The sequence below is a fragment of the Mirounga leonina genome, unplaced genomic scaffold (assembly GCF_011800145.1).
Source record: "Mirounga leonina isolate KUSES-001 unplaced genomic scaffold, KU_Mleo_1.0 Mir_150, whole genome shotgun sequence".
Classification (NCBI taxonomy): Eukaryota; Metazoa; Chordata; class Mammalia; order Carnivora; family Phocidae; genus Mirounga; species Mirounga leonina.
In genome coordinates, this window is record NW_023270374.1 from 20,953,730 (window position 1) to 20,979,977 (window position 26,248).

Sequence of the window (26,248 nt, forward strand, 5' to 3'; positions counted from 1 at the left end):
AAGTATATTACCACTCCAAAAAACGTTTAAATTCCATATCAAAGTAGACTTCAAAAATGTGTAAAACCAATTTTTTAGGGAATGCGATAAAGCTATTAGTTAAACCAACTTAACACAATGCTGGTGGTCACAACTACATAAGACTATTTTTCTTAAAGATTTTATTTATTTATTTGACAGAGAGAGCGCACAAGCAGGCAGAGCGGCAGACAGAGGGACAGGGAGAAGCAGGCTCCCCGCTGAGCAGGGAGCCCGACGTGGGGCTCCATCCCAGGACCCCGGGTTCATGACCTGAGCCGAAGGCAGACGCTTAACCAACTGAGCCACCCAGGCGCCCCCTACATAAGACTATTACATAAGGCATTTGTTTGTAACACAGAAGAGCAGTTGGTCACCCCAACTCACTCTCAAAAATTAACATTCAACCAATTAATGGGAGTAATTTCACTTAATAGAACTTAATATAGAAAAATATATTAAAAACTTAAATAAGAAATATAAACAAGAACTCAATATAGAATTTTTTTTTTTTAAACAGATGTATAGTATTTGTCACATGAATATAAAAAATACCATTTGGACCTCTTTCAAATGGCCTGACACTTCCAACTAGCGATATTTTCAGTTTCTTTTAAAATGCTGCTTACAGGGGCACCTGGGTGGCACGGTTGGTTAAGCATCCGACTCTTGATTTTGGCAAGGGTCATGATCACAGGGTCATGAGATCGAGCCCTGCACTGGGCTCTGTGCTGGGTGTGGAGCCTCCTTAAGATACTCTCTCTTTCCCCCTCCTCTGCCCCTCCATTCCCGGCTCCTGCTCTCTCTCAAAAGAAGAAAATGTTGCTCATAGACAAAAAAGATTCTTGAAACTAAAATGGCTTTAGGAAACTTACCAATGTCATAAGCCATAAAATCCGAAGAGAAGCATTTGGCACCATGGCTCATGGATGTGTCATTGTGTGTGTTTCCTCCAAACACCAGCATGGTTCCACTCACTATCACAGCTGTGTGTAAGTAACGGAAAAATCGGCTGTCCTTAAGAATGGTCCTTTTGAGTTTATTTAAAGATAATAAATACAAGGTTAGTTTTTTAGAATATTTATCATCTATCTGCTAATGCAAACACAACCATTTTCTTAACTTCAGATCCAAATGTGCAAATACTTCTAGATTTTTCCCTATATATAAATAACTTTCTCAACAATAAATAAATATGTAAAATCTTAAGGCCTGTGAGAATTTTGACAAAACATATTAAGAGTCTTAAAACTGTTCCTACCTCATATGACCCTGTACTTCATTTCTGGGTAGAAATCACATCAAATACAGACAAAAGCTTATAATACAATGCCTTAATAATAAGACAACAACTAGAAACCATAACTTCTAACTGCCCCATCTCAGTACGCCCACATGACAGAGTATTTACCCAGCCACTAAAAATGACAGACAGAATGTAAAAGGGTATCCCAGAGCATGGTCTCAAATATGTAAGGAAATACAAAAAGAAAGAAGAGAAATCATTGCTTTATATAATGACATTATTTCATAACTCAAATTTGTTTTACATTTATTAAAATTATCACACTTTATATATAGTTCAGTTTATAGCAGAGGGAGGAGAGTTCTAATTCAGGTCCTGAGACCACCTCTGTTTGATGATTTCATGCAGGGATGCCAGTAACTAACCCCAATGATGACACTTTAGTCATCAAGAAAAGGTTAAAAAATGGGTATGTTTTACTTAATTACAGCAATGTGCATACATTACAGCTTTGTAGAACAATTTATTCCTCAGGGTTTTGAAGAGCTAAAATTTTATAGAGGTACTGAGTTTATGAAAATTGAAAAAATAGTCAAAAAATATCAAGCATTTTCTAATCAATCTACTACAAAATTACAGAATAAGGCTACAAAATAAATCCTAGCTACATTATTACCTTCTGCTTCTTTCCCAATTTCTCTACCAACAATGCTGAAGAGAATTACCTGTTAGGCCTGAAAACAAAAATATAGCCCAATATTTTCCCGACAATTGCTAGAATTCACACCTTAGAGTAAAAGCTCAAGAAAAAGCACCCACCACATCTGGGTGTCCACATCGTATCTGTAGAGATCATCTGCGAGCCGGTATTTATTGGCGCTGAAAGCCTTGTAGCCCCCATGAACATACAGGGCCTTGGTCCTGTGGTCATAGACACTGCTATGACCATAGCCCCCTTGGACAAGGGCACCGCTGGTTTGTAATATACTCCATGTGTTCTTAGCTGGAAGAGGAAAACAGTTAAAGGCAAATATTGCAGGCTCCTCCTAATACTTAAAATGACCAATTGGTTTAAAATAAGAGATTTCAGGAGGCTTGATACGTATAGATTTCTTTTATCTTTTTATTTTTAAAAGGAGGCCATCTAAAACTTGTAACAAAGCCAGGTGGCCAAACATCAATCTGTTAAAATGTTCTGACGCTCTACTATACCATGTAGGAAAATAATTACATTAAATTTAAAAGACTCAGATTTCCCTCAATTGAACACTTAATACCCTGAGACCTTTAGTGACCGATACACAGATGTACTTTATGGACCTACTTTCTCAAACTATCAATTAGAGGTGGTGCTCCCACACCACAACAGATACAATAAAATTTAACCAACGGAAATATTACACATTAAGGGGAAATCACAGTCCATTAAACCAATCTCTAAAGGGTCGTCTAAATTTTTTTCTTCAGAGTATCTGTTGTTTCAAATCATTTTTATTTATTTTTCTTTTTTTTTTTTTTTAAAGATTTTATTTATTTATTTGACCGAGAGAGACACAGCGAGAGAGGGAACACAAGCACGGGAAGCCGGAGAGGGAGAAGCAGGCTTCCCTTGGAGCAGGGAGCCCGATGTTGGGGCTCGATCCCAGGACCCTGGGATCATGACCTGAGCTGAAGGCAGACGCTTAACGACTGAGCCACCCAGGCGCCCCTATTTATTTATTTTCAACACCAAAAGCATTTAGTGTCGTCCTTAGCCCCTCACCAAATTGATGGTAACAAATATATACTACATAGCAGCAGCAATCATCTGCATTTCACTGGTAACACATCAACATCAACCGCATTTCAAGATAAAGTACTGGGGTCAAGGTTAGGTGGAATCTTGTTAAACAGCCATAATAATAAGGGTAAAGGTTTTAAATTTGACATTCAAAAAGGATCCACTAGAAAAAATACACCTACCCAAGTCATATTCCTGTACATTGCTTATATATCCATAGAGAGGGCAATGACCAAAGATGACCAGCATGACCACTCGGCCAGTTTTCAGTGTGACAATGTGCGCCGAGTGCCCGACCACTGCATACTGCTCCTTGGCTTTAGGGGTCAACAATACCCATGACTCATTATGAATATGGAACACTCTTAACTCATTGGTCACATTCCCTGTTGAATCAATTTTTCCTCCATACATGTAAATTTTATCCTAGGGAAAAAAATGCAAACAAAATTCTAAAAAAATCAAAAGCATCAAACTTGAGAAAGAAAAGTTCAAAACCTCGATGTTATTCTTAGCTTAAGAAGTGCTAGTGAAATACACCTTTTAGTGAATTATTAGGAAAAGAATGAAAGGAACAACATAAAATAAAACATCATATTCTGTATCTCCAACACTTTGCCACTGTTCTTGGACTTCCTCATATGAGATGTCTCACGGTATAAAATGGCTTGGAAAAATAAAGTTGAAGAGTTCCCTCATCCTCCCGTAAACCATAAAAACAAGGAAATGAAAGTGATTATTCAGTTATATTGCAATGTGGCTATTCTTGGCTAAACTTGCTAATTAACATAAAAGCTGATTTACACAGTATTAATTTTTAACCATTTAGTACTACAATCATAATATCCCAGTACAATCTGAATCCATTAAAATCTCTCAGGTCAAGCTGGTTTCAACTTTAATTTCCACTTACAACTTAGCCAACTGTATACACCCCCCCCCAAAAAAACAGAAAGTTTCTCCCTAACTAAAAACCAAAACTGAAGTCAAAATTAGAGAGACAGAGAGTAAAATGGTGGTTGTCAGGGGCTGGAGGGGAGGAAGGATATGGGGAGTTACTGTTTCATAGGCATAGAGTTATATTTTTACAAAATGAAAAGAGTTACAGAGATGAGTGGTAATGATAGTTGCCCATTAGGAATGTATTTAATACCACTGAACTGTACATTTAAAAATGGTTAAGACAGTAAATTTTACGTTATGTGTTTTTTACCACAATAAAAAAGATTAGAGACAAAACCCCAACACTACGTACCTTTTCAACTACATAATATAATAAGGCATTTGTGGAAGACTGGAGTTTCTAGCTTGGTACAGAAGGGAGACACTTTACCTTGTATAATGCTAAAGAATGGCCATATCTGACAACCACACTGTTCACGGAACGGTTCAGGGTAAGCCACTCCCTAGAAGCAAGGTCATACCTACAAAATGAACAGATCATATTTTCACCCAAATGACAAAGCAGAGTATCTTATATTCTTCTATTTGATATCATGCAGTTTGGAGATGCTCCAAACAAGCAATGCAATGAGGCAGCTCTGCAAACAAACAAACTTAACAGCTGGGTCCATGGGGCATATCAGAACTTGGGAAGGGGGGCTGGGCTGCACAACCCTGGGATGAGGGAAAAAAAATCTACTGGAAGTTTCTACGCTTCCTGAAAACCTTTTCTACATACAGTCTTAATCACTTGCAAGTTGTGTTATACTGAAGGGGCATTCACTGCCATAACTTCTCTTTCATTTAGTCATTTGAAATTGAAGACAGGTACTGAAAAAGGAATGATGATTAAGTAAAAGAAAACTAACTTTTCCTTTTCTTTATCTAATTGATTTTTTTAAAGTCATATGTTCAAGAAAGCTAGAATATCATTTGGCATTTCAATTATACAATGAATTCACTTAAAGACTTTTAAAATATGAACATCATCATTCCAGACATTTTTCGATGCATATGTACAAACAGAAGAATACACTGACAACATATATTTATACAAAGGGGATCATGCTATAGATACTTTTAATAGTGTTAATTTGTATATAATTTAATAGAAAAAAGAAATCAAAGGGAAACCAATGCTATTGTTCTACTTTAAATAAATGTTATTTTCTATAAGTTTTCCTGAATAGTCCAAGTTTTATATGATGAAAAACATTATTATGTAATGTTTTAAGAAGACATAAGAAAGTTTTATCGACATAAAAAGCAAAAAAGGATACAAATAAATGTCCATCAATAGAAAATGGATTAATAAATTGTAGTATATCTGTATAATAGAATTATACAGTGAAAAATACACTCAATACATTCTCAACATAAATCTCAAAACAATGTTAAGCTAAAAAATCAAACTGCAGAATACTGTTTTGTAATGACTGAAAACAGAAAATTTATTAATTCTAATATATGTTCATGTATATTAGAAGTGTAAAGATATGTATGTGAACAAACGACACCACAAAATCAGGATATTGGTTATCTTTGAGACTGGGGAGGAGGCATGCAGGGGTTTTTAATTATATTAGCAATGTCTTATTTCCTAACCTAGGTGGTGTATGCATTAGTATTCATTATTCTTCTCTAAACCTTTCCTTTTGTCTTAAATATTTTACACATGATCTAAAACAAAATGGTGACATTTACTGAATATGAATACTACATTAATACCAGCTATTATTTTATGTATTATTTGAATATTCCACATTTTTAAAAACACATGAAAAATTATTTAGAAGTTGGATTCACTTTAGTTTTTTAAGTCACATACAAAATTAATTTTAGACAGAATCCACTAACTTCCTGCCTTGAAAGTTGAAAACCTTAGCACCCACATTTCCTCCCATTTCTTCTCCCAATTTTTGTTATGTAATTTTTACACTGTCCAGGTCTGCAATACATTCCACTCTATAACTGTGATTCCATAATTCTTTAGTACTGGACCTCTTTTTTAGCTGAAGCAATCTCCTCACCATCCTCTTACTACAACTTCTCCTTGAGTCTTTACTTCTTAATTGGCTGGATTTTGCTGCTGAGTGGTTATTTTCTTGTGGAGCTCATAAATGGCTCCTTTCCCTAAATTCTCTGGTGTTTAAGAATATCTGCTTGCTAGCTTTACAGCTGAATGACATTTTGGCTGGGTATAATATCTTGGGCCATCCTTTCTTGCCTTCAGAACTTTGCAGATGCTGCTCCCCTGAATAATACGAATAGTGAATGCTATGATGGAGAAGCCCAAAGCCAGTCTGATTTTTCCTGTTTTTACGTGGTTTACTTTTCTGTTTGGAAGCCTGAAGAACTCTCAGTCACTCTCATTTTCTCTCCTCCTCCCTTTCTCTCCCTCCTTTCTTCTTTCTCTCTAATTTTTAAAGTCACAATATTATATTTTACTTAGGTAGAAATAACTAACATCCAAACAGGGTAATGTCTTTACAAAATGGACTATGTACCACTGCAATACTTTTATGGAGCTCTGGCTGCAGAAGGTCTTTCCTGAGGACTAGCATGGCTTCTGAAAACACATGATACGCCTAATGTTCAAGCCAGAGGCCTGTCTCTCTAAGCTTAAAAGAGAGGAAAGAGGGAGCCCAAATCTCTAGATGATTTAATCCCCTTCTCTTTCAAGTGACATGGAGGGTGCTCAATCTGTATCTTAATGCATTTTGCTCCTCCTAGTCAATGACAGGTCAGCTCTAGCTCAAGAGCTTGTCAAAGACACTAAGGCACTGGCAGGTCCCAATAACTTGGCGCACATGAACTGCCAAAAGATCTTACATAACAGGTTGGGACTCTTTTTACGACCCAGAGAAGCAAATACAAGTTAAGAAAAATATTGAGGCAATAAAGCATAAGAAATTCCAAGTAATAAATAAATTCTTCCGGGAGCTCAGTCCAAGATAATAGAATACTGAACAACTAGTTCTAAGACCTGGACAAGCAGATAAGCAAAGACAAACTTCAGGAATTCAGAAACAGGCGTCTTCCAGCTTTGCAGCCATCTCTCTCACAAACTCCTCCTTGCTGGCTGGTCTCATGATGACCATCATGGCACAGGGTAGATGGTCCACCATGCACAGTGGCCTGGTATTCCAATCACAGTGTCTGACCATCCAAAGACCATGGCAAAGGCTCTGTGCAGATTGAACATGACCCCAGCCAGAGGAGGCACAGAACTCCCTGAGGCTTCCCACCCAAGAATTTGTCCCTTATCCTAAAAGTTCAATAACTTGATCAAATTAGGTCTTGTTGAACAGCTATATAATCTTCCTGGAACTTCTTGTGCAATTTCAATCCGTTTGTCCTATTTGTTAGGTTCCTTTCTTCAGTAGCAGCAACTATCTTTATATTGGATCTCCTGTCTTCCATGTGTCCTTGCTTTTCTAATTATTTCAACCTATATTCGTTGGAATGTCTATAAAGCTGTCAGTGACTCAATTTTCATTCCAGTTTTTTCTGTATGTAATTTATTTACATTTCCTTAGATGTGTAATCTTCCATTTCATCTCACTGTTATCATTTTCTTGTCTGTTTTTTTTTTTAATTCAAATTCTCATTAGGTTGATGGGCAGCATCAAGCAGTTGGAAGCAATCTCCTTATTATTTTTCCTCTATGATCAGTTATCAGCATTTACGTGCTGTTTTCTTCCTCTTTATTTTCCCATCATAGGATATTTGCGTTAGCTACAACGTCATTTCTTTCATCTTGCTTGTGGTTAGATATTGCTCTCCAGACATTTGCAAAGCGTGGGTGATTTCTTAATTCTTTTTCTGCAGTATCTAAGACAACTTTACCCTTCCATCCTAGCTGTAGTGTGAGAGCTGATATTTTATGTTCTATCCACTGTTCTGAAGTCTGAGGACATGCTGGGGCTCAGACAGGGGAGTATGCAGTCTATTAGAATAAACCACCCAGACTCTGCTCTCCTCGGAAATTTTAAGTGTCCTGGGTCAAGGCATAGCCCAAATTAGAAGCAGCCCTGACTTTTGGGCAGAGACAGTCAGCCACCCAATTTCCCCTCTTTCCACCCAGCCCTCCACAGCAATAATTTCTTCTACTCTTCAATTAAGAGAGTGAAATAACAATGATCCCCACTCAGTTTGCATCTTTCCATATTTGGGGTTATTTGTAAGCGCTCTCATAACCCCCCCCTTATGGTTTCTGTGGGGCAAAAAAAAAGGTCAGTTGTATGGTTTCTGTGAGTCTGTTTTAAAGTTTACTGGATTATGTGATACTCCTTTCCTCATTTGGTTACCTGCTGCTCAATCTTTTTTTTTTCTCTTTTAGTTTTTTTTAAGACAGAGAAAGAATCTGAGTGGGTTGGGGAGGGCAGGGAGAGGGAGTGAGAGAATCTTAAGCAGGCTCCACACTCAGCGCAGAGCCCAAGGTAAGGCTCGATCCCACAACCCTGAGATCATGACCTGAGCTGAAATCAAGAGTTGGATGCTTAACTGACTTGAGCCACCCAGGTGCCCCTTTACTTTTTCTTTTTAAATTTTTTTTTTTTTTTAATTTTCTTAAAGGAAGGAAATTCAGTGATGAAGTTTCAACTGGAAATCTTAACCTAGGAGACTAAGACCATTTGTCTAAGAGGACTCTTGGGTGACATAAAATGGGGACTGCTTTTTAATGTAACTTAAAAGTTTTGGATTAACAGGGTTGTGGAAAAAATAGTAAGCTCAACTGCTGAAATACGCTTATGTAAGAGTATAAATGATGATAAAACTTATAATCTAAGTTTCAGAAATCCTTCTAAAAGGAGTCACTGTATTTTTACTTTCCATGAGTTAGTAAAAATTTATTTGAAACTACATTAATTTTCTACATGAAACACATAAAGCTGTAAAAATCATGTTTTGATCAAGTACAAGCAGAAAAAATTTTCCAAACACATATGGCTCAGGAGGTATACCAGTCACATAAAAGCAAGAGGTGACATTAATATTTCCAGGAACAAATATTTGTGAGGGAAATAAATAATTCATTTACTCTCCTATTCACCTGATAAACACTTATTTGAGCACATTCAATGAGCTAAGCTCTGAGCTGAGTGAGCAAACAAGGTCTCTAACCTCAGAGAACATGTAGTGGAAAAGGCAAAAAATAAGCAAATTCAACAAGGGGCACATACAGCATTAAAAATGATGCCCACTGCTCTAAAGGAAATGAGAACTACGAAAAAGAACAGGGAGAACCTGCCAAAACTGGATGATTGGGGAAGATCTCTTGTGGTACAGTTAACTGAGATCTAACAGGTGAGAAGAAAACAGCCCTGGGGTACAACAGCAGGAAGAGTCTGGACCAAAGGGAGGAGTGAGCACAAAGGCCTTTAGAGTAAGGATGCACCCAGAGAGTTTTAGGTAAAGCTAGAAGGCTGAGGAGGCAGGAAAGGAACAAGCTGAGTCTGGGAAGGTAAGCAGAGTCAGATCAGGTAGGCCCATTAGGTCCAACGGGAAAAGCCAATGATGAGTTTTAAGAAGATAGTAAATGATATGACTTACACTTTAAAAAAATCATCCCAGTTGATATTTAAAAAATGGATTAAGAGGAATGCATGGAGGGGCTCCTGGGCGGCTCAGCTGAGCGTCTGCCTTCCGCTCAGCTCATGATCCCAGGGTCCTGGGATCGAGCCCCACATCGGGATCCCTGCTCAGTGGGGAGCCTGCTTCTCCCTCTCCTGTTCCCCCTGCTAGTGTGCTCCTCTCTCTCTCTCTCTCTCTCTAATAAATAAATAAAATCTTAAAAAAAAAAAAAAGAGGAATGCATGGAAACATACAGACTGCTAGGAATCTACTGCTGAAGTCTAGGTGAGCAATAATGGGAGGCTGGTCACAGAGAAAAGAATGAATATGACATGTATTTGGTGGGCTTGATGAGATTAGCATGAGGAGGTGAAGGAGAGGATCAAAATCACTCCCCAATTTTTTGCTTTGAGAGAGGATGATGCCAAATACAAGCGTAAAAATCAGAGAAATGGTAGAATACTTGACTCTCATAATATCTAAATGATAGCGGAAGGGACAATCACTTTCACACCTTTAATTTTACCTTACTTCTCAGGGTAGTGGCACGAGAAGTAGTGAGAAGTGGTTACAGTGGGGGTAGATTTTAAAGGTAGAGCTAACAAGACCTGCTGACATACTGTAGCAGACAGCCACTGGGGTGGTGGTCTTCATGATCTCCCTTTCTGGGTATTCATACCCATGTATAATACCCTCCCAAGTGTGAGCAGGATCTATGACTTGCTACTAACCAACAAAACATGGCAAAGATGATGAGATGTCATTTCCACGACATCTGTCCTGCCAGGAGACCGATCTAAAGAGAGACTCTCCTTGTGATCTAATGAAGCAAGCAGCCACACTAGGGAAGTCAAAGTGATAAGGAACTGTGGGCGGCCTCCAGAAGTAGAGGGCAGCCTCCACTTGGACAGCCAGCAAGAAGCTGAGGCCCTCAGTCCTACAACCACAAGGAAATGGATTTTGTCAACAACTCTAGTGAGCTTGGAAGTGGACTCTTTCCCAGCTGAACCTCTAGATGAGAACCCAGGCCAGGTGACACCCTGACTGAAGAGCACCCAGTTAAGATATGCCCAGACTCCTGACCAGCAGAAACTATGAGGTAATAAGTATGTTCTGTTTGAAGCTGCTACGTTTGTGGTCATTTGTTATGCAGCAAGGGATAGCTAATTTACACAATGAAATGGGCAGTGAAAAAACAGGAAGTCAAGGATGGCTCCAAAATGTTGGGATTCAGCAAAAAGAAGTATGAACTAGTCATTAACTGAGATAGGGACATCTGGGGCAAGAACTGGCCTGGAGGAAAGATCAGTTTTGGACACGTACAGTTTAAGATACCTCTTAGACAGCCAAAAGATTGAGATGTAAAATAAAGAGGTGGCGATATGGGTTCAGGTGAAGTCTAGGATGCAGACATAAATCTGGGGGTCATCAACATAAAGACCAAGATATTACATGAGATCACCAGGAGTGTGAATATATACTCTCACAGAAGAGGACCAAGAGCTGAGCCCTGGAGTACATCATCATTCAGAAGTCAGTCAGTTGAAGAGGAACCAGCCAAAGAGGCTAAGAAAGAATAAGTAGGGGCGCCTGGGTGGCTCAGTCGACTGCCTTCGGCTCAGGTCATGATCCTGGAGTTCCAGGATCGAGTCCCGCATCGGGCTCCCTGCTCAGCGGGGAGTCTGCTTCTCCCTCTGACCCTCCTCCCTCGCGTGCTCTCTGTCTCTCATTCTCTCTCACAAAAAAATGAATAAAATCTTTAAAAAAAAAAAAAAAAAAAAGAAAGAAAGAATAAGTAGTTGGAACAAATACCAAGAGAATATAGAATCCTGGGAGCCAACTAAAGAAAGTGTTTAAAAGTGGAGGCGGGCAGGCACCTGGGTGGCTCAGTCTGTTGAGCTTCCAACTCTTGATTTCAGCTCAGGACATGATCTCAGGTTCCTGGAATCAAGCCCCACCTGAAGCTCTGTTCGGCAAGAAGTCTGCTTGGGGATTCTCTCCCTCTCCCTGCCCCCTCAACTTGTGTGTGCACTCAAGCATTCACACACTCTCTCAAATGAATGAATAAATCTTAAAAAAAAAAAAAAAAAAAAAGGAGGGAGGGACTAGTTATATCAAATGTTGGTGAAAAATCAAGTAAGATGAGGACCAAGAATTGAAAATTTGAAGTTCAGCTCCTTGGTCACATTAGCCACATTTCAAGCTCAATGACCATACATGGCTAGTGACATGACAGTGCCCCACTGGACAGTGATGATGTACAGAAACAGAAGACAGGATAAATGAGCATAGATGTAGGTAACAGCTAAATATGGCGGTGGGAGTTTGTGGAAATCCTCTTTGGATAACCGTTACCTTTCAAAATAGAAACAGGAAGCAAGGCCAATAGCTAAGAATGAAAACAGGAGAAAATGTGGTAGAAATTTGAAAACTGAAAAGAAATATGGCGGCTGAGCAGGAGAATGAGAGCAAGACTGAGACAAAACCAATGGATTGTGAACCCCTGTGGGAGCCAAGGATTGCTGGAGGTCACCCAACTTCTTGCATGTACATGCATGTCTTCTGCCAAATTTGGGCAATTCTCAGCCATTATTTCTTCAAATACTTTTTCAGACACTCTCTCAGCTCCTCTCTTTCTAGGACTCCTCCGGTGACAGAAATGTTAAGATTTTTTTTGTTATGGTCCACAGGTCTCTTAGGTCCTGTTCATTTTTTAAAATATTCCATTTTCTCACTGGTTCAGATTGAGGGATTTCTATTGTTCTATCTTCAAGTTCACTAACTTTTTCCTCTGTCCTCTCCATTCTGCTGTTGACCCTGTCCACTGAGATTTTTGTTTTGGTTACTGTATTTTTCAGTTCTAAAATTTCCATTTGATTCTTCCTTCTATCTTCTATTTCTTTGATGAGGCTCCATTATTCATTTGTTTCAAGTGTGTCTATAATTGCACACTAAGGCATTTTTATAATGGCTGCTTTAAAATCTTGTCAGATAATTCTAATATCTATGTCATTCTGCTGTCAGCATCTCAACTGCCTTTTTTCATTCAAGTTAAGATTTTCCTGGCTCTTCACATGAGAAATGATTTTCAATTGAAATCTGAACATTTTGGGTTTCATGGCATGAGACTCCGGATCTTACTTAAATCTACTGTTATAGCAGGCCTCCTCTGACACCCCAGTAGGGAAGAGGGAAGGCCAACTCATTACTGCTGTTACTCCCAGGTGGGGTAGAATCCAGGCTCCCCACAGGGTCTCCACTGACATCACAAGGGTGGGGGAAACCTCATTCCTGCCTGGTGGAGGAGAAAGTCCCAGTTCCCTAACTGGCCTTCAGAGATTAAGACTGTAAGCAAATAACATGCGAAAACAAAAACCAAAAGGCTAAATATTAACTAGGTTACACAAAAACCAGACTGCTGAGAAAGTCCCAGCTCCCTAATTGGTCTTTTCTAACACTGGCAGTTGGGGGATGGTTGGAGCACCTCACTAGATCCTGGCAAGAGTGAAAATCTAGACTCTACACTCAGACTTTGCTGACAGGAGTGAGGGTGGGGCCAGTTCTTTCTGTAGTGTTTGGCTGTAGTAAAGCAGTTGTTTGCGTCTAAAAGTTTTCTGTCTTGCTAAGCTGCCCCTCTCCTAGTCCTTAGGCTAGAGAGAATAGGTGGGCTTATTCATGGGGCTTTTTCGGCTTGTGCCTATTGGCATTTCCAGATTGTTGCTTTTTCCAACAACAAATCTGAGATATATGAGACAAAAGAAGACCCCTGGAATTTACCATTACCTCATTCCTTAAGTCCCGAGGTCCCTAGCCAGACTGCCTTCTCTCTATCTTTTAAGAGTTTTCTCATGTTTGCATTATATATAATGTCCAGGATTTTTAACTGTACTTACCATAAAGAATAGGGGAAAAGTGACCTTCATTTCTTTGTGATTTTTAATAATTTCCTTTTTCATATTCTATTACTAAAGGAGAATTGGGGCACCTGCGTAGCTTAGTCAGTTAAGTATGTGACTCTTGATTTCAGTTCAGGTTATGATCTTGCGGTCGTGAGACTGAGCCCCACATCAGGCTCCGCACTCAGTGAGGAGTCTGCTTCTCTCCCTCTCCCCCTGCCCCCCTGCTCCTGTGTTTGTGTGCGCCCGCACTCTCTCTCTAGAATAAAGAAATAAATCTTTAAAAAAAATAAAGGAGTATCTTATTTACTTTGTGTTCCTCCTGGTTTGTCTTCAATTCTGAAATTATTTTAAAATTCTTTCCTAACTTCTACCATCTTATTTCTGGATTTTTCTACCTCTGATTCTATTGTTCTTTCATGTCTTGCATCATTTTCTTCCTGTATTTTAGCTTGTTTGGGAATAGTAAGTTCTCACTTTCATCAGTTTTGTGAGTATATTTTTCTATTATGCTTTCACGTACAAAGGGGGGTTATTCTACCAGGTGGTCTCTTTCTTCTTTCTATGTTACTTTAACTTTTAATTTTCTATGTTATTAAAACTTGATGCTTTTCTGTTGCTCAGTTTTACATAAAACTACTTTTTCCTGAACTTGTACAGGAGAGGCCTGGGTTAGGACCATCTTCCTAATTTCTCAGCTCTCTAGCTCACTCTTCTGTTGTCAACAGTGTGGTGTTCAAAACACACAGCTTACTTGTTGAGATATCTGGCTCTGTTCCCCTCCCTGACTGTTATCTGGACACTCTTTTAACTTTTCCTCTAAGGTCCCTATCCTCTTCAATCTGAATTCTATTCCCAGCAATTTCTCCCTAGTGTGGAACTTTCTCTTGTGAAGAGACTGGCTAGTTCATTTTGAGAGCTAAAAAGGCACAAACTGCTCTAGCCCCTTCAGATCTTGCTACAGATACCTTGTGCTTACCCCCTACCAGAATACACAAATCTTTCCAATTCTGGCTGCCGTTCTCAAAGCAGCTTCTTCTAGGTATGCTGGAGCCTGTCAGCTGACCACTTACTCCACTTTGCTTACTCCTGCTCAGATGCCAACACCACACAGGTTTTCCATCTGTCAATTGTTAGCACCACCCATCTGTGTAGACACCTTCCAACCAAGTTTTGTTTCGTTACCCATGTGCTTTTTCATTTTGCTATCCTAGTTGTCTATGTGCTTTAATGACTATCTGAGGGATTCAGAAACTATGCCATTGCTGCCATAGTTTCTGAATCCCTTAAAGAACAGATGCTGGTTTTTTACAATCTTCATTAATAAAAAATGCCTAGAAAAAATTTCCAGGGCACAAAATCAGCATGAGTGTGTGTTCATAAATTTCTCCTAAAATCAATCTTCGTAAGTAAATTCATGACTCCACTGTGATACCATATAGTCTCCCTTTAAGATAAGTAACATAGGACCAGCAGACAGACCTTGAACTCTGGGTCAAGTATTAGACAATGGCATAATTTCCTCTAGCAAGCTATAAATTCAAACCATCTGATCTACAGAAATGCTAATTAAATTTATAGGTAAAGTAACCCCCAATTTATATACAGTCTAAAGCAAAATATAAGAGATGGTATCTAGAAAAGATGAATTCTTGCTTATTATAACAATGCATTCTTTGTGGCTCCCAACTTCAAAAACTAAGAATATGTCCCAAAAATTCTGGAACACTACTACTAAAATATTAACAGGGATCTTCCTCAGGTAATAGAATTACTGATGATTTCTTTTCACTTATCTCTACTTCATAAATTTTCAAAATGGAAAACTAGTAAGCTTCTTGCAAAAATGTTTAAAACAACTTACGCTAGAACCATGTTGTAATCTGAGTGGTTGAACATATATCCTCCAACAACCCACATTATATTTCCATTGACCACAGCTTTGTGAGAGGCTCTGGGGAGCTTTAGGTTTGAATATTCCTCTCGAGTCCAAAACGACTGGTTAGCTGGTACAGGAATTGAACATCCAGGACCTAATAAAACAGAATAAATTAGCTTCACAAAATGCAGCTTTAAAATTACTGCATTTCAAGTTTTAATCATATAAATGTAACAAATATCTAAAGAATAATCTTTCCTTTAGCATCTAAATATCAGACAAAACCCTTTAATTCATGCTTTCAGTTCACTCAAAGCTGGTGACCAAGGGTCATCTCCAGTAAAATTCAAAATCACATACTTTGTCATGATGATGTGACCATATCCAGGTTAGGATTTTTTAGTAATGAAATACTTGCTTAAGCAGCTCTCAGAGGAAAGAGTAGACAAAGAAATTATTAATTCAAATGAATTTAGAGTTAAAATGTAAGGACTAGCCCCGGGAGTAATAATACAACCCACCCCATTCCTGGAAAATCAAGAAACTCCATTCTTGGGGGGTGTGGCTCCGCTGCAACCTGTGCCCAGAGGTAGGTCCTCAAACACTTCAATTACTTAACTCGTTGACATCGGCCAAAGCACACAAATGAAAGCATTTAAACAAGCACATTTCCTTTCAAAATAAAAGTACTCTGAAGAAAAGGGTAAATGTATAAAGAAAATTACTAAATCAGTAACAGGTATTATCACACAACCCTTAAAGAATTTGCTAAAGTTTCTCTGATAACCCCTCTATCTGCAGATAATTCCACTCGCTGTTTTAGGATTCTACTGTATAATCGACCCCAATTTTTTCCGAATTTACTGAAAGTTTCTGAGAGATACTATCATTGTTAGTTCTCGTCCCGCCTCCTAGGCTTGGTTCTCTGCTATGTTTTCTTGAGGCTGAGACCAAGTCCTCCAATTTTCATGAATGAATTGCAAAGAATATGAAACCCCTCCACAATTCTAAAGAGACCACAACCACACATCTATGAAATGGAAAGATTTTTAAGAATCTGAACCAGGAGACGCAAAAACTTCAATGCTACCTGATATCGGATTAACATAAGTGGTACATATGCAAGGAATGAAGTCAATGTACAATTTACTGAACTAGGAAGATGCTGTAAATTGAAGAAAAACAAAGATAAAAGAAGCTCCTACCCTGCCACTCGGGGAAGCAGGAGCATCCTCTGACATCACTCGAATTGCAAACGCCTCGATCAGGAAAACCACAGTCATGGACACAGTGAGGAATGTCGCATGCTTCCCCTTTCCAGTTTTCCGAACACTCACACTGGACAGTGTTGCTGCTATTACTGCTCTTACATTCTCCTCGGCCTGAGCAGTTGTTCGGACACATGTCAAAACTATAAAAACAGTGGCAGAGAATGAAATCAACACAAAGCAACACTTCAATTAATTTAGCAGAACTTTCACCTACACAAGGTTTAAGACTCTCACTGGCTTTCCAGTGCATTCACAAGCATAATGGCAGTACTTACCAGTTGGCCTAAATGGGATCACTCAACACTGCATAGGCAGGTAATGAAATCAAATCCAACCCTGCTGGATTCTCATAAGGGGAGACAAGTTAAAAAACTTAAAGGGAGAAGAAATTCTTGCAAAATGTCCAGGCTTAGCTTCTCAAGGGTGGGATGACTATGCTGTTCTTGGTGGCCCCACCAGTGATGAGCATTAGAAAACTGTCAGATGAGGAGCACCTGGGTGGCTCAGTCAGTTAAGCATCTGCATTCGGCTCAGGTTATGATCTCAGGGTCCTGGGATTTCACCCCATGTCGGGCTCCCTGTTCAGTGGGGAGTCTGCCTCTCCCTCTCCCTCTGCCCCTCCCTCTGCTCATGCTCACTTGCTCTCTCTCTCTCTCTCTCAAATAAATAACAATTAAAAGAAAAAAGAAAAAAAGAAAATTGTCAAATGCAAGCTTGCAAGTTTGGAGGAAGAGGATAATACAAAGTGCTAACAATATATCACCCATCCTGGGGCACCTGGGTGGCTCAGATGGTTAAGCGTCTGCCTTCGGCTCAGGTCATGATCCCAGGGTCCTGGGATTGAGCCCCTCATCGGGCTTCCTGTTCAGCGGGGAGCCTGCTTCTCCCCTTCCCTCTACTTCTCCCCCTGATCATATTCTCTCTCTCTCTCTCTCTGTATCTCTGTATCTTGAATGAATAAAAAAAAAAAAAACTTTAAAAAATATATATATTACCCATCCTCATGGTGTGTATACCTCTGGACAGTCTCTGAAAGTTCAGAGAATTAAAGATTATTGCCCAGATTGGTGTATTTAAAATTCCTCAGTAAGTTTATCTACTCATGTCAGATGGAAGAAAAGGGAGGACCAGTTTAACTCAATAGTTTAACTAATGTGTCGCATAATAACATGACTTAAGATAGTGACAGCACTCTGAGAAGACATAATTCAGATTTTTAAAGGGGGGAGCAATAACCGAACTATCAGGATACTTCTAAGAGTGTAGATGGTTTCTTCTAAGGCCTATGAAGAAAACTAAAAAGAAATTTTGTAGCAAAGCATGTCAAAAAATCAGGAATCAGTTATTAAAAACAAGCTAATTACTGTTCACACCTACACCCAAATATCAGTTTATGACACTATAAATATTTATATACAGTATTTTTATAATCTATGTAATTAGAATGTAAGAAATGTGTATACCTACTTTTCAAGCCCCAGTAAGCAGAATAAGTACACAAAGTATTTGGCTAAAAAAGCTGAATGACATTCTTATAGGCCTCTAAAAAGTGGTGTCTACTGTCTCTATAATAATACAAACACAGAAGAGAAGCTTCAATTTCATCTTTATTAAGAAAAAGGCCTTTGCAAGACAACAGTTTATAAAAACTAAAGTTTAAATCGCAGATTGGACTTGTTACAGTAAAATGGCTACAATAACCCACTTTGTTTTTATAAAAGGCCTAGAATAAAACTGTAGTAAAGCATTGCCATGATGTGCTCACCCTTATGCCTCACATCAAAAATATGTCAAATTATAATTTCCTACTGACACACTTATTAACTGTATACGAGAGAACGGCAAACAAACAAAACTTAATGTTACTGAAAAAGGAAGAGGAGGCAGTAACCCTTAGCACCTTCTAAGCTGAAGGAGGGCAAATATTGCAACTTCCCCTGCCCCTCAACTTCTCCACTCCAGTGCCCTCAGGCATACGTTTACTTCATGTGCCAAAAATTAATTACGAGCACTTTTTAAAGTTACATAAAATCTCAAAACACAAAAATCATTTTTGAATCTCTGAAAAATGAAAGTGGCAGGTAATACATCAAAACATCTGCTTGTATGTCTAAATTGGAGTAATGAGAAAATTAGTCTTATATTAAAATGTGACTGGGAAGTAAGATGAAGAGCCAATTTGTGTGAAAATAAAATATAACTATTTTTTTCTTCTTTGAAAAGAAAATTTGGCAACACTGAAGTAGCTTTGGGTACTACTCTCAAGGGTCCCCCAGCTGAGGTCGGCCCAAAGCTAGGATTCATGCAACCTGAGGACACCTGGAAAATGATAACAATGTTTTATGTATGTCTTTCTGGACATTCTTCTGGGAATAAAGAACATTGTTTTATTTGGCTTTTCAAAGGGTCTAAAAGCCCCGAAATGGTTTAGGGCTCCTTTTTAAAGAACAGAGATCTTGTAACCAAGAAGCTGGTAAAATTTAGGATAACCTCAACATTCCTCCACTTAACAAATAAATACTAATTATGGTCTCCAGAAGAGATCAAGGCCTCCCCTACACCAATCAGGGTAAGAATAACATGAATTTCGGGGTGCCTGGGTGGCTCAGTCGTTAAGCGTCTGCCTTCGGCTCAGGTCATGATCCCAGGGTCCTGGGATGGAGCCCCGCATCGGGGTCCCTGCTCGGCGGGAAGCCTGCTTCTCCCACTCCCCCTGCTTGTGTTCCCTCTCTAGCTGTGTCTCTCTCTGTCAAATAAATAAATAAAATCTTTAAAAATAAATTAAAAAAAAAAAAAGAATAACACGCATTTCTTGGGAAGATAATGGCCACAGAGCTAGCAGAGCTTTCCAGGGTTGGGGCATAGGGCTTCCGGTGTCAAGGGGTACTTGAATTGCCCTCTCTCTAGGGGTGCTCCCTTCCTGGAGTTTCTCTTCTCCCCCAAGGCTGCTACAATGAGGGGCCTTGCAAGAGGGAAAACTGTGCCTAAGAACCTATAGGGAGGGGCACCTGGGTGGCTCAGATGGTTGAGCATCTGTCTTCGGCTCAGGTCATGATATCCAGGTCCTGGGATCGAGCGTCCAGCTCTCAGCTCAGCGGGGAGCCTGCTTCTCCCTCTCCTTCTGCCTCTCCCCCTGCTTGTGCTGTCTCTATCTCAAATGAATAAATAAAATCTTAAAAAAAAAAAAAAAGGATCTGTAGGGAGCCCAGAATGGGGCCTAGATGAATGGCTAGGGCAATGCTCCTCAGAGTATGGATCATGGACAGGCGGCAGCAGCATCATCCAGGAGCTTATCAGAAATTTGGATTCTCAGGCCCCAGCTCTGTCAAACTATGGTCTCTGGAGAAGGGCCAGGGATCCGTGTCTTGACAAGCCCCTCCAGGAGATCCCTGTGCATGTGAAGTTTGAAAAGTACTGGCCTAAACCTCTCCCTTCCCCTTCAGAGCTGAACTTCTTCCCAGAGTGTCCCACTCTCGATGCTGTGACTTTCTAACCTTCCATTCTGAACTATGCCCCTTGTAGGCCCCTGCCTCCACCCTCCCCAGCTAGGGTCACCTAGGGCACGCTCTGCTTACTCAACCTCATAGCTGTCAGTTCCCTCCTTAAGACTTTCTTTTCCAAGCTTCTGTGACAACTCAGGCCCCTGGCATTCCTCTGCCCTTTAGCTGCCTCTATGGCCCCTACCCTCCATGTGCACACGCCCCATAAGCCAGTCACTGTCCATGTGCCAATGATTCCCAGAGGATATCCCTAGCCCTGACAGCTCTTCTGGGCCCTGGATCTGAATACCAATGTCCTGCTTAGACATCTCACATGTACCCAACCAGACTCATCAGTCTTTCCCCTCAACCAGCCTTTATGCCTGCCTGGCTCACTAAAAATCACCTTGCTAGTACTGACATGCTGCCCAGGCTGCCAAGTCACAAACCAAGGGCACCTGAAAAGCTAAATCAGCAAACCAAGCAAGACAGAGATGGCTCTAGATAGGCCTGAAAGAATCTGGAGACCCTGAGAAAACTGGCAGAAAAGGAATCCAGCATAAAGGTTATACAGGGAGCTTACTGCTTCTGCCAGGAGTTGGCAAACTTATTCTGTAAAAAAACCAAATAATATCTTAGGCTCTGTGGGCCACAGAAGCTCTTTATCAGAGACCTCTTGCTTAGGGCACTTTATGGATTTAACTACTTATGAAAACAAACATTTCTTAAGAGGAAAAAACGCAAAGACAAAAGTTAGGCTCTCTCCTGTCACGACAAATTCCCAAAGCTGTCTGGGTCTGTTTGTCTACATTTCCGTTGTAACCTCAACTAAGTCCTCATCAGTGGGCCAACCACTGAGTACATGAAAACTACTAGGATCTGTTAAACTGCACTTAGCAAGAAACCCCAATGTCTTCATCCATTAGCAGAAAAATGCCCCTTTTCTGGGAGAAGCTCAAAAGCAGTTAAGACCTGGGTTGAAATTGTGGTCCCAGCACTATGACAATGTATTTTACCACTTCCCACCAGTTTCCTCAATTATAGAACAAGTGAAAACACAGTGCCCGTACCCCACGGAGTTTTTAAAAGAACTTGAAATGAGAAAACCCATGCATACTGCTTATTGCAATGCCTGGCACATGGGCAGCCCTCAGTATATGGTAGTCATTCTTACTGTTAAAACAAATACAGTCTTGGAATAAAGTCACAAAGATTAGACTTAAATATCTTACTTGTAAGTGATATTAAATCCAGTCAAATTATAAGCAGCATCACTAAAAAAATGCAGCAGGGCATAACCTGATGTGGCAACGACCTCAGGGACAGTCTCGTTGCCATCTCTCTCGGGAACGATGAGACCGCTGAAACGAAAACACATTTCTTACAAAGGGAAGCATGGTCACCAGGCACGGCACATGGCAGCACACAAATTCAAAACTGGAGTTCATCCTTAGAATTTGAAAAAACACTCTCAGGAAGAGGGGCAAATTCTTGTGATAAATGCATCACGCCACCCAATTAGTTCTGGATCCAGTTCTGAATCCTCTGAGGAATAGATGTGAATCTTTCGCTAGGCTCTCCATCCTGGGTAATATTTCTAATGACATTTGCACTCAATGGCCCTATTCTTCTTCTTCTTCTTTTTTTTTTTGTATATAAAACTATTTATGTTGCTTCTTCGAAAAACTGAGTAAACCTTCAAAATCACAGCAAGTAACAAACCTTATGAGTTGATGAATGCCAAATATAAACTACTCAAAAGCATGAAAAGTAAAAATATAAATAAATAAACTTGATAAGCACCCACAATCCTAACACTTCTCATTCTGATGTACTTTCTTTGCCTAATTGATACCATGTAACATCTTATATTCTATTTTACAAGAAATACACCATAAGCATTTCCCCTCTCATTCAGAGTCCAACACACAATGTATTTGCTAGGTGTCTAGAGAGCATTAAAAATTATCAAGTCAAAGGGTCTAAATGATGGCTTTAAGGCTCTTGATCCATAAAACCAACTTGCTTTCCAGAAGCAATATGCTAACTTGAAATCTCATCAATATGAGAATGGACGGCGCCTGGGTGGTTTAGATGGTTAAGCATCTGCCTTTGGCTCAGGTCATGATCCCAGGGTCCTGGGATCGAGTCCTGCATCAGGCTCCCTGCTCGGAAGAGGGCCTCCTTCTTCCTCTCCCTCTGCTCCCCCTGCTTGTGCTCTTTTGCTCTCTGTCAAATAAATAAATAAAATCTTTAAAAAAAAAAAAAAGAGAGAATGGAAAGGTCCAACCTACCTCACTTGACAATAGGAAGTATTGACTACCAGCCCTATTTTAGCTTTGGTAATTTAGTAAATGAAAAGTAATTCTTTTTTTTTTTAACTTTAATTTTATTATATTAGTCACCATACATCATTAGTTTTTGATGTTGTGTTCCACGATTCATTGTTTGTGTATAACACCCAGTGCTCCATGCAATACATGCCCTCCTTAATACCCATCACCATGCTAGCCTATCCCCCCACCCCCTTCCCCTCTAAAACCCTCAGTTTGTTTCTCAGATTCCATAGTCTCTCATGGTTCGTCTCCCCCTCCGATATCCCCCCCTTCATTTTTCCCTTCCTACTATCTTGTTTCAGAGGTACAGGTCTGTGATTCATCAGTCTTACACAATTCACAGCGCTCACCATAGCACATACCCTCCCCAATGACTATCACCCAGCCACCCCATCCCTCCCACCCCCCACCACTCCAGCAACCCTAAGTTTGTTTCCTGAGATTAAGAATTTCTCGTATCAGTGAGATCATATGATATTTGTCTTTCTCTGATTGACTTATTTCACTTAGTATAATACCCTCTAGTTCTATCCATGTCATTGCAAATGGCAAGATTTCGGGGGTTTTTTTGATGACTGCATAATATTCCATTGTATATATATACACACCATATCTTCCTTATCCATTCATCTGTTGATGGACATCTTGGCTCTTTCCATAGTTTGGCTATTGTGGACATTGCTGCTATAAACAAGTAATTCTTTTATACTGTGGTTTTGAGTTTCTTTTACACTCCTGAGGTTAATCATTTTACTTACTTACCTATTTGCTTACCTTCTGCATTTCTTCATATGTGCACATCCTTTGCCCAATTATCAATTCACTATCACCACCACCACCATGTTCAGTGAAAACCTGAATTTACCAGGCCCTATGCAATCTGCTCCACACACACAACCCCACCCAATGAACAAACATCTCATCTATTACTCTCTTCGCTTCACTCACTCAACCCCAGCCACACTGGCCTCCTTACTTTCCTACAGCACACATCACGTAAGCTCCCCACTCAGGGCCTATGACAATCTTCAGTGGTCATTCACTGTGACCTAGCAATTCTAAGTTCTTTGTAGAACTAACACTTGTTCATGTATAAAAGACAAATATACAACAATCCTCACTGCAGCACTATTCAAAATGGCACAGGTTGAAAACCACCTAGGGGCAGGCTCAGTTGGCAGGCCATGTGACTCTTGATCTAGGGGTCATGAGTTCAAGCCCCACGTTGAGCATAGTGATTACCTAATTAAAAAAGGAGGAGGAGGGGCGCCTGGGTGGCTCAGTCGTTAAAGCATCTGCCTTCAGCTCAGGTCATGATCCCAGGGTCCTGGGATCGAGCCCCACACAGGAAGCCTGCTTCTCCCTCTCCCACTCCCCCCTGCTTGTGTTCCCTCTCTCGCTGTGTCTCTCTCTGTCAAATAAATAAATAGAATCTTAAAAAAAAAAAAAAAGGAGGAGGAGGAGGAAGGGGAAGAAGAAGACCACCTAAATGCTCATCTGCAGGGTGTCAGATGAATGAATCATTCCTTATCTGTAAGTCTGCAGAACCCAACAAGGAGCTCATCAAGGCATTCTGATAAGTAGGGGAAAAAACAAGCTGGAAAACAACGGGCCTAGTGTATGTGTACATTTACACATATTTAGATAAGTGCATATAAAAATAATGAAATTGAAGAATACAGAAGCGAGATAAAAGAAGGAGGGGCCGGGATTTTCATTCAATAAGACTTTTAAATATAAAGACAGAATTCTAGGAACTCAAGAACTCCAAAGGTGCTCCGGGATTTACAAAACAGTGAAGCATTTTGCATCATGTAGTCAACTAACCAATATTTACCAATGCTGCAGGTGAGGCACTGATCTAGGTATCAGAAACACAGCAGTGAAGAACACCCTGCCTCCACGGAATTCACCTTAGAGAAACGACTAGATATACCTAGATATACCCCCTGCCCCGACACACAGGTGTGTATATGTAGCACCAGGCAGAGGTAAATGCTATGGAAAGAAAAAAACAGGGGCGCCTGGGTGGCTCAGTCGTTAAGCGTCTGCCTTCGGCTCAGGTCATGATCCCAGGGTCCTGGGATCGAGCCCCGCATTGGGTTTCCTGCTCCACGGGAAGCCTGCTTCTCCCTCTCCCACTCCCCCTGCTTGTGTTCCCTCTCTAGCTGTCTCTCTCTGTCAAACAAATAAATAAAATCTTAAAAAAAAAAAAAAAAAAAACAGCGAAAGAACAAAAGGTGCTACTTTAGAAAGGGACAGCTAAGGAAGGCCTCTTGGGAAAGGTGACCTTTGATTAGAGACCTATATGAAGTTTTCAACCATCATCATCATGCTTTCATCAATTTTATGTACCAGAACCCCCTGAAATGCTGAACAGGGAAGTACCTGTAAGAGGGCCACCTCAAAACAGGTACGTTGCAAGTAATCTTCTCATAAGAAACACCTGCCCAGGAATGACTGGGGGCTTCAGTCACATGTGGAAGACCCGCACTCTTCTCCTAGCATGACCTTCAGGACCAGAGATGGGAACGTTGATCCTCACTCCACATGCCTGGGCACGTCATGGACATCTGGGAACCTCAGTGTCCTCCAATGCACACGGGCAGAAATCCTACCTGCCCCACAGCAATATAATGAGAAGCAAACTATTACAGCACGTGAAGTGCTGAAACACTGCCTCACACTAGTAGGTGCTCAGTAAGCGATGGCTCATGGTATTTATTATTCATATGGTAGGGACATTTAAGGGTGCAAGAACGGGCGGAGGGAGGAAGGACAGAGTCACGGCAGGGGTGGGAGGGCCGTCTGCACCAGATGACCATGATGCTGGAGAAAGGGGGTCAGCTTCCCCACTGTCAGAGAGACTCGGGCATTGGCTTCCTTTCACTTTGAAAACTTGACATTGTGACAGCTTTGGAATGTGCCACTTTCTCCCAGTGAAAATAAAACAACCGGTTTATGACAAAAATAAACTTCTACAGTAAATGAATACAAACACAGCCTTACCCCAGCACGCAAGGCAGTGGAAAGTGTGTGGGTGAGAAAGCGATGCTGCAGGCGTGCCATTCAACTGTCACCCTGAGCCGCCTCCCACCGCCCTCCCCATCTCCTGTCCCCAGGTAGATAAATACAGGCAGCCACAGCTTAGGTGGCAGCCACTCGTTCAACCTGAGCAAACCAAGAACTGCCCTGGGGTTCTGTATAATCTTCTACTTTAAACCATTGGTAAGAACCATTTTTGAAAATCGCTGTTCAAAAATATTTTCTTAATTCATTAGAACCGTGCCAGGCAGACATGGGCTCTCTGAACACACCTGGGGCACACCCTGCCTTCACCAACTACACCAGCCGAGTTTCCTAGTGATCCTAGGTTTGACACACCTGTCTCCCTGCAAGACTAGATGCCCCTCAAGGGCAGGGAGATGTGCAAGGGAAGCCAGGTTCTTAAAGTCAGGGGTCAGAGGCTGGTGACGGGGCTAGGCAGGGTCTGTACTTCTGCCTGGTGAAGGAAGGTCCACGAACCTGTGAGGTGCCTGCCTTTGACTGCTTCTGTGTGTGCCGTGGTCTGACCACGGCGTCAACTGAGTCAGCTGAGTGCTGGACAACTGCCGGACTCCTGCTTCCACAAAGCTCTTCTAACAGCTCTTCATCATGGTCTAAACAATTGCCTTATCAATATATGACTCCCTACCCCGACCCCAGAAAAAACAACCAACTCTAAAAGGAATAATGCTCTGATGAAGAAAGTTCTCAGAAAGGAAAACCATTCTCCCCACTCCATCACCACTACCATCTCTGCATCCCCAACAGATCCTCGCAGA

The 26,248-nt window shown here is 40.6% G+C and overlaps 1 protein-coding gene across 2 annotated transcripts in view; it reads right to left on the bottom strand.

The window, feature by feature from the left end:
• ATRN (attractin) overlaps nt 1–26,248 on the bottom strand; it is a 156,754-nt gene that overhangs the window by 83,853 nt on the left and 46,653 nt on the right. For both annotated transcript variants that reach the window (XM_035005963.1, XM_035005964.1), the window contains exons 4-10: nt 21,321–21,449; nt 16,544–16,749; nt 15,324–15,492; nt 4,378–4,468; nt 3,227–3,470; nt 2,084–2,267; nt 894–1,048 (exon numbers count right to left, since the gene is read on the bottom strand). In XM_035005963.1, the coding sequence (XP_034861854.1) occupies nt 894–1,048; nt 2,084–2,267; nt 3,227–3,470; nt 4,378–4,468; nt 15,324–15,492; nt 16,544–16,749; nt 21,321–21,449 (1,178 nt within the window). The remainder of the gene's footprint in view (nt 1–893; nt 1,049–2,083; nt 2,268–3,226; nt 3,471–4,377; nt 4,469–15,323; nt 15,493–16,543; nt 16,750–21,320; nt 21,450–26,248) is intronic.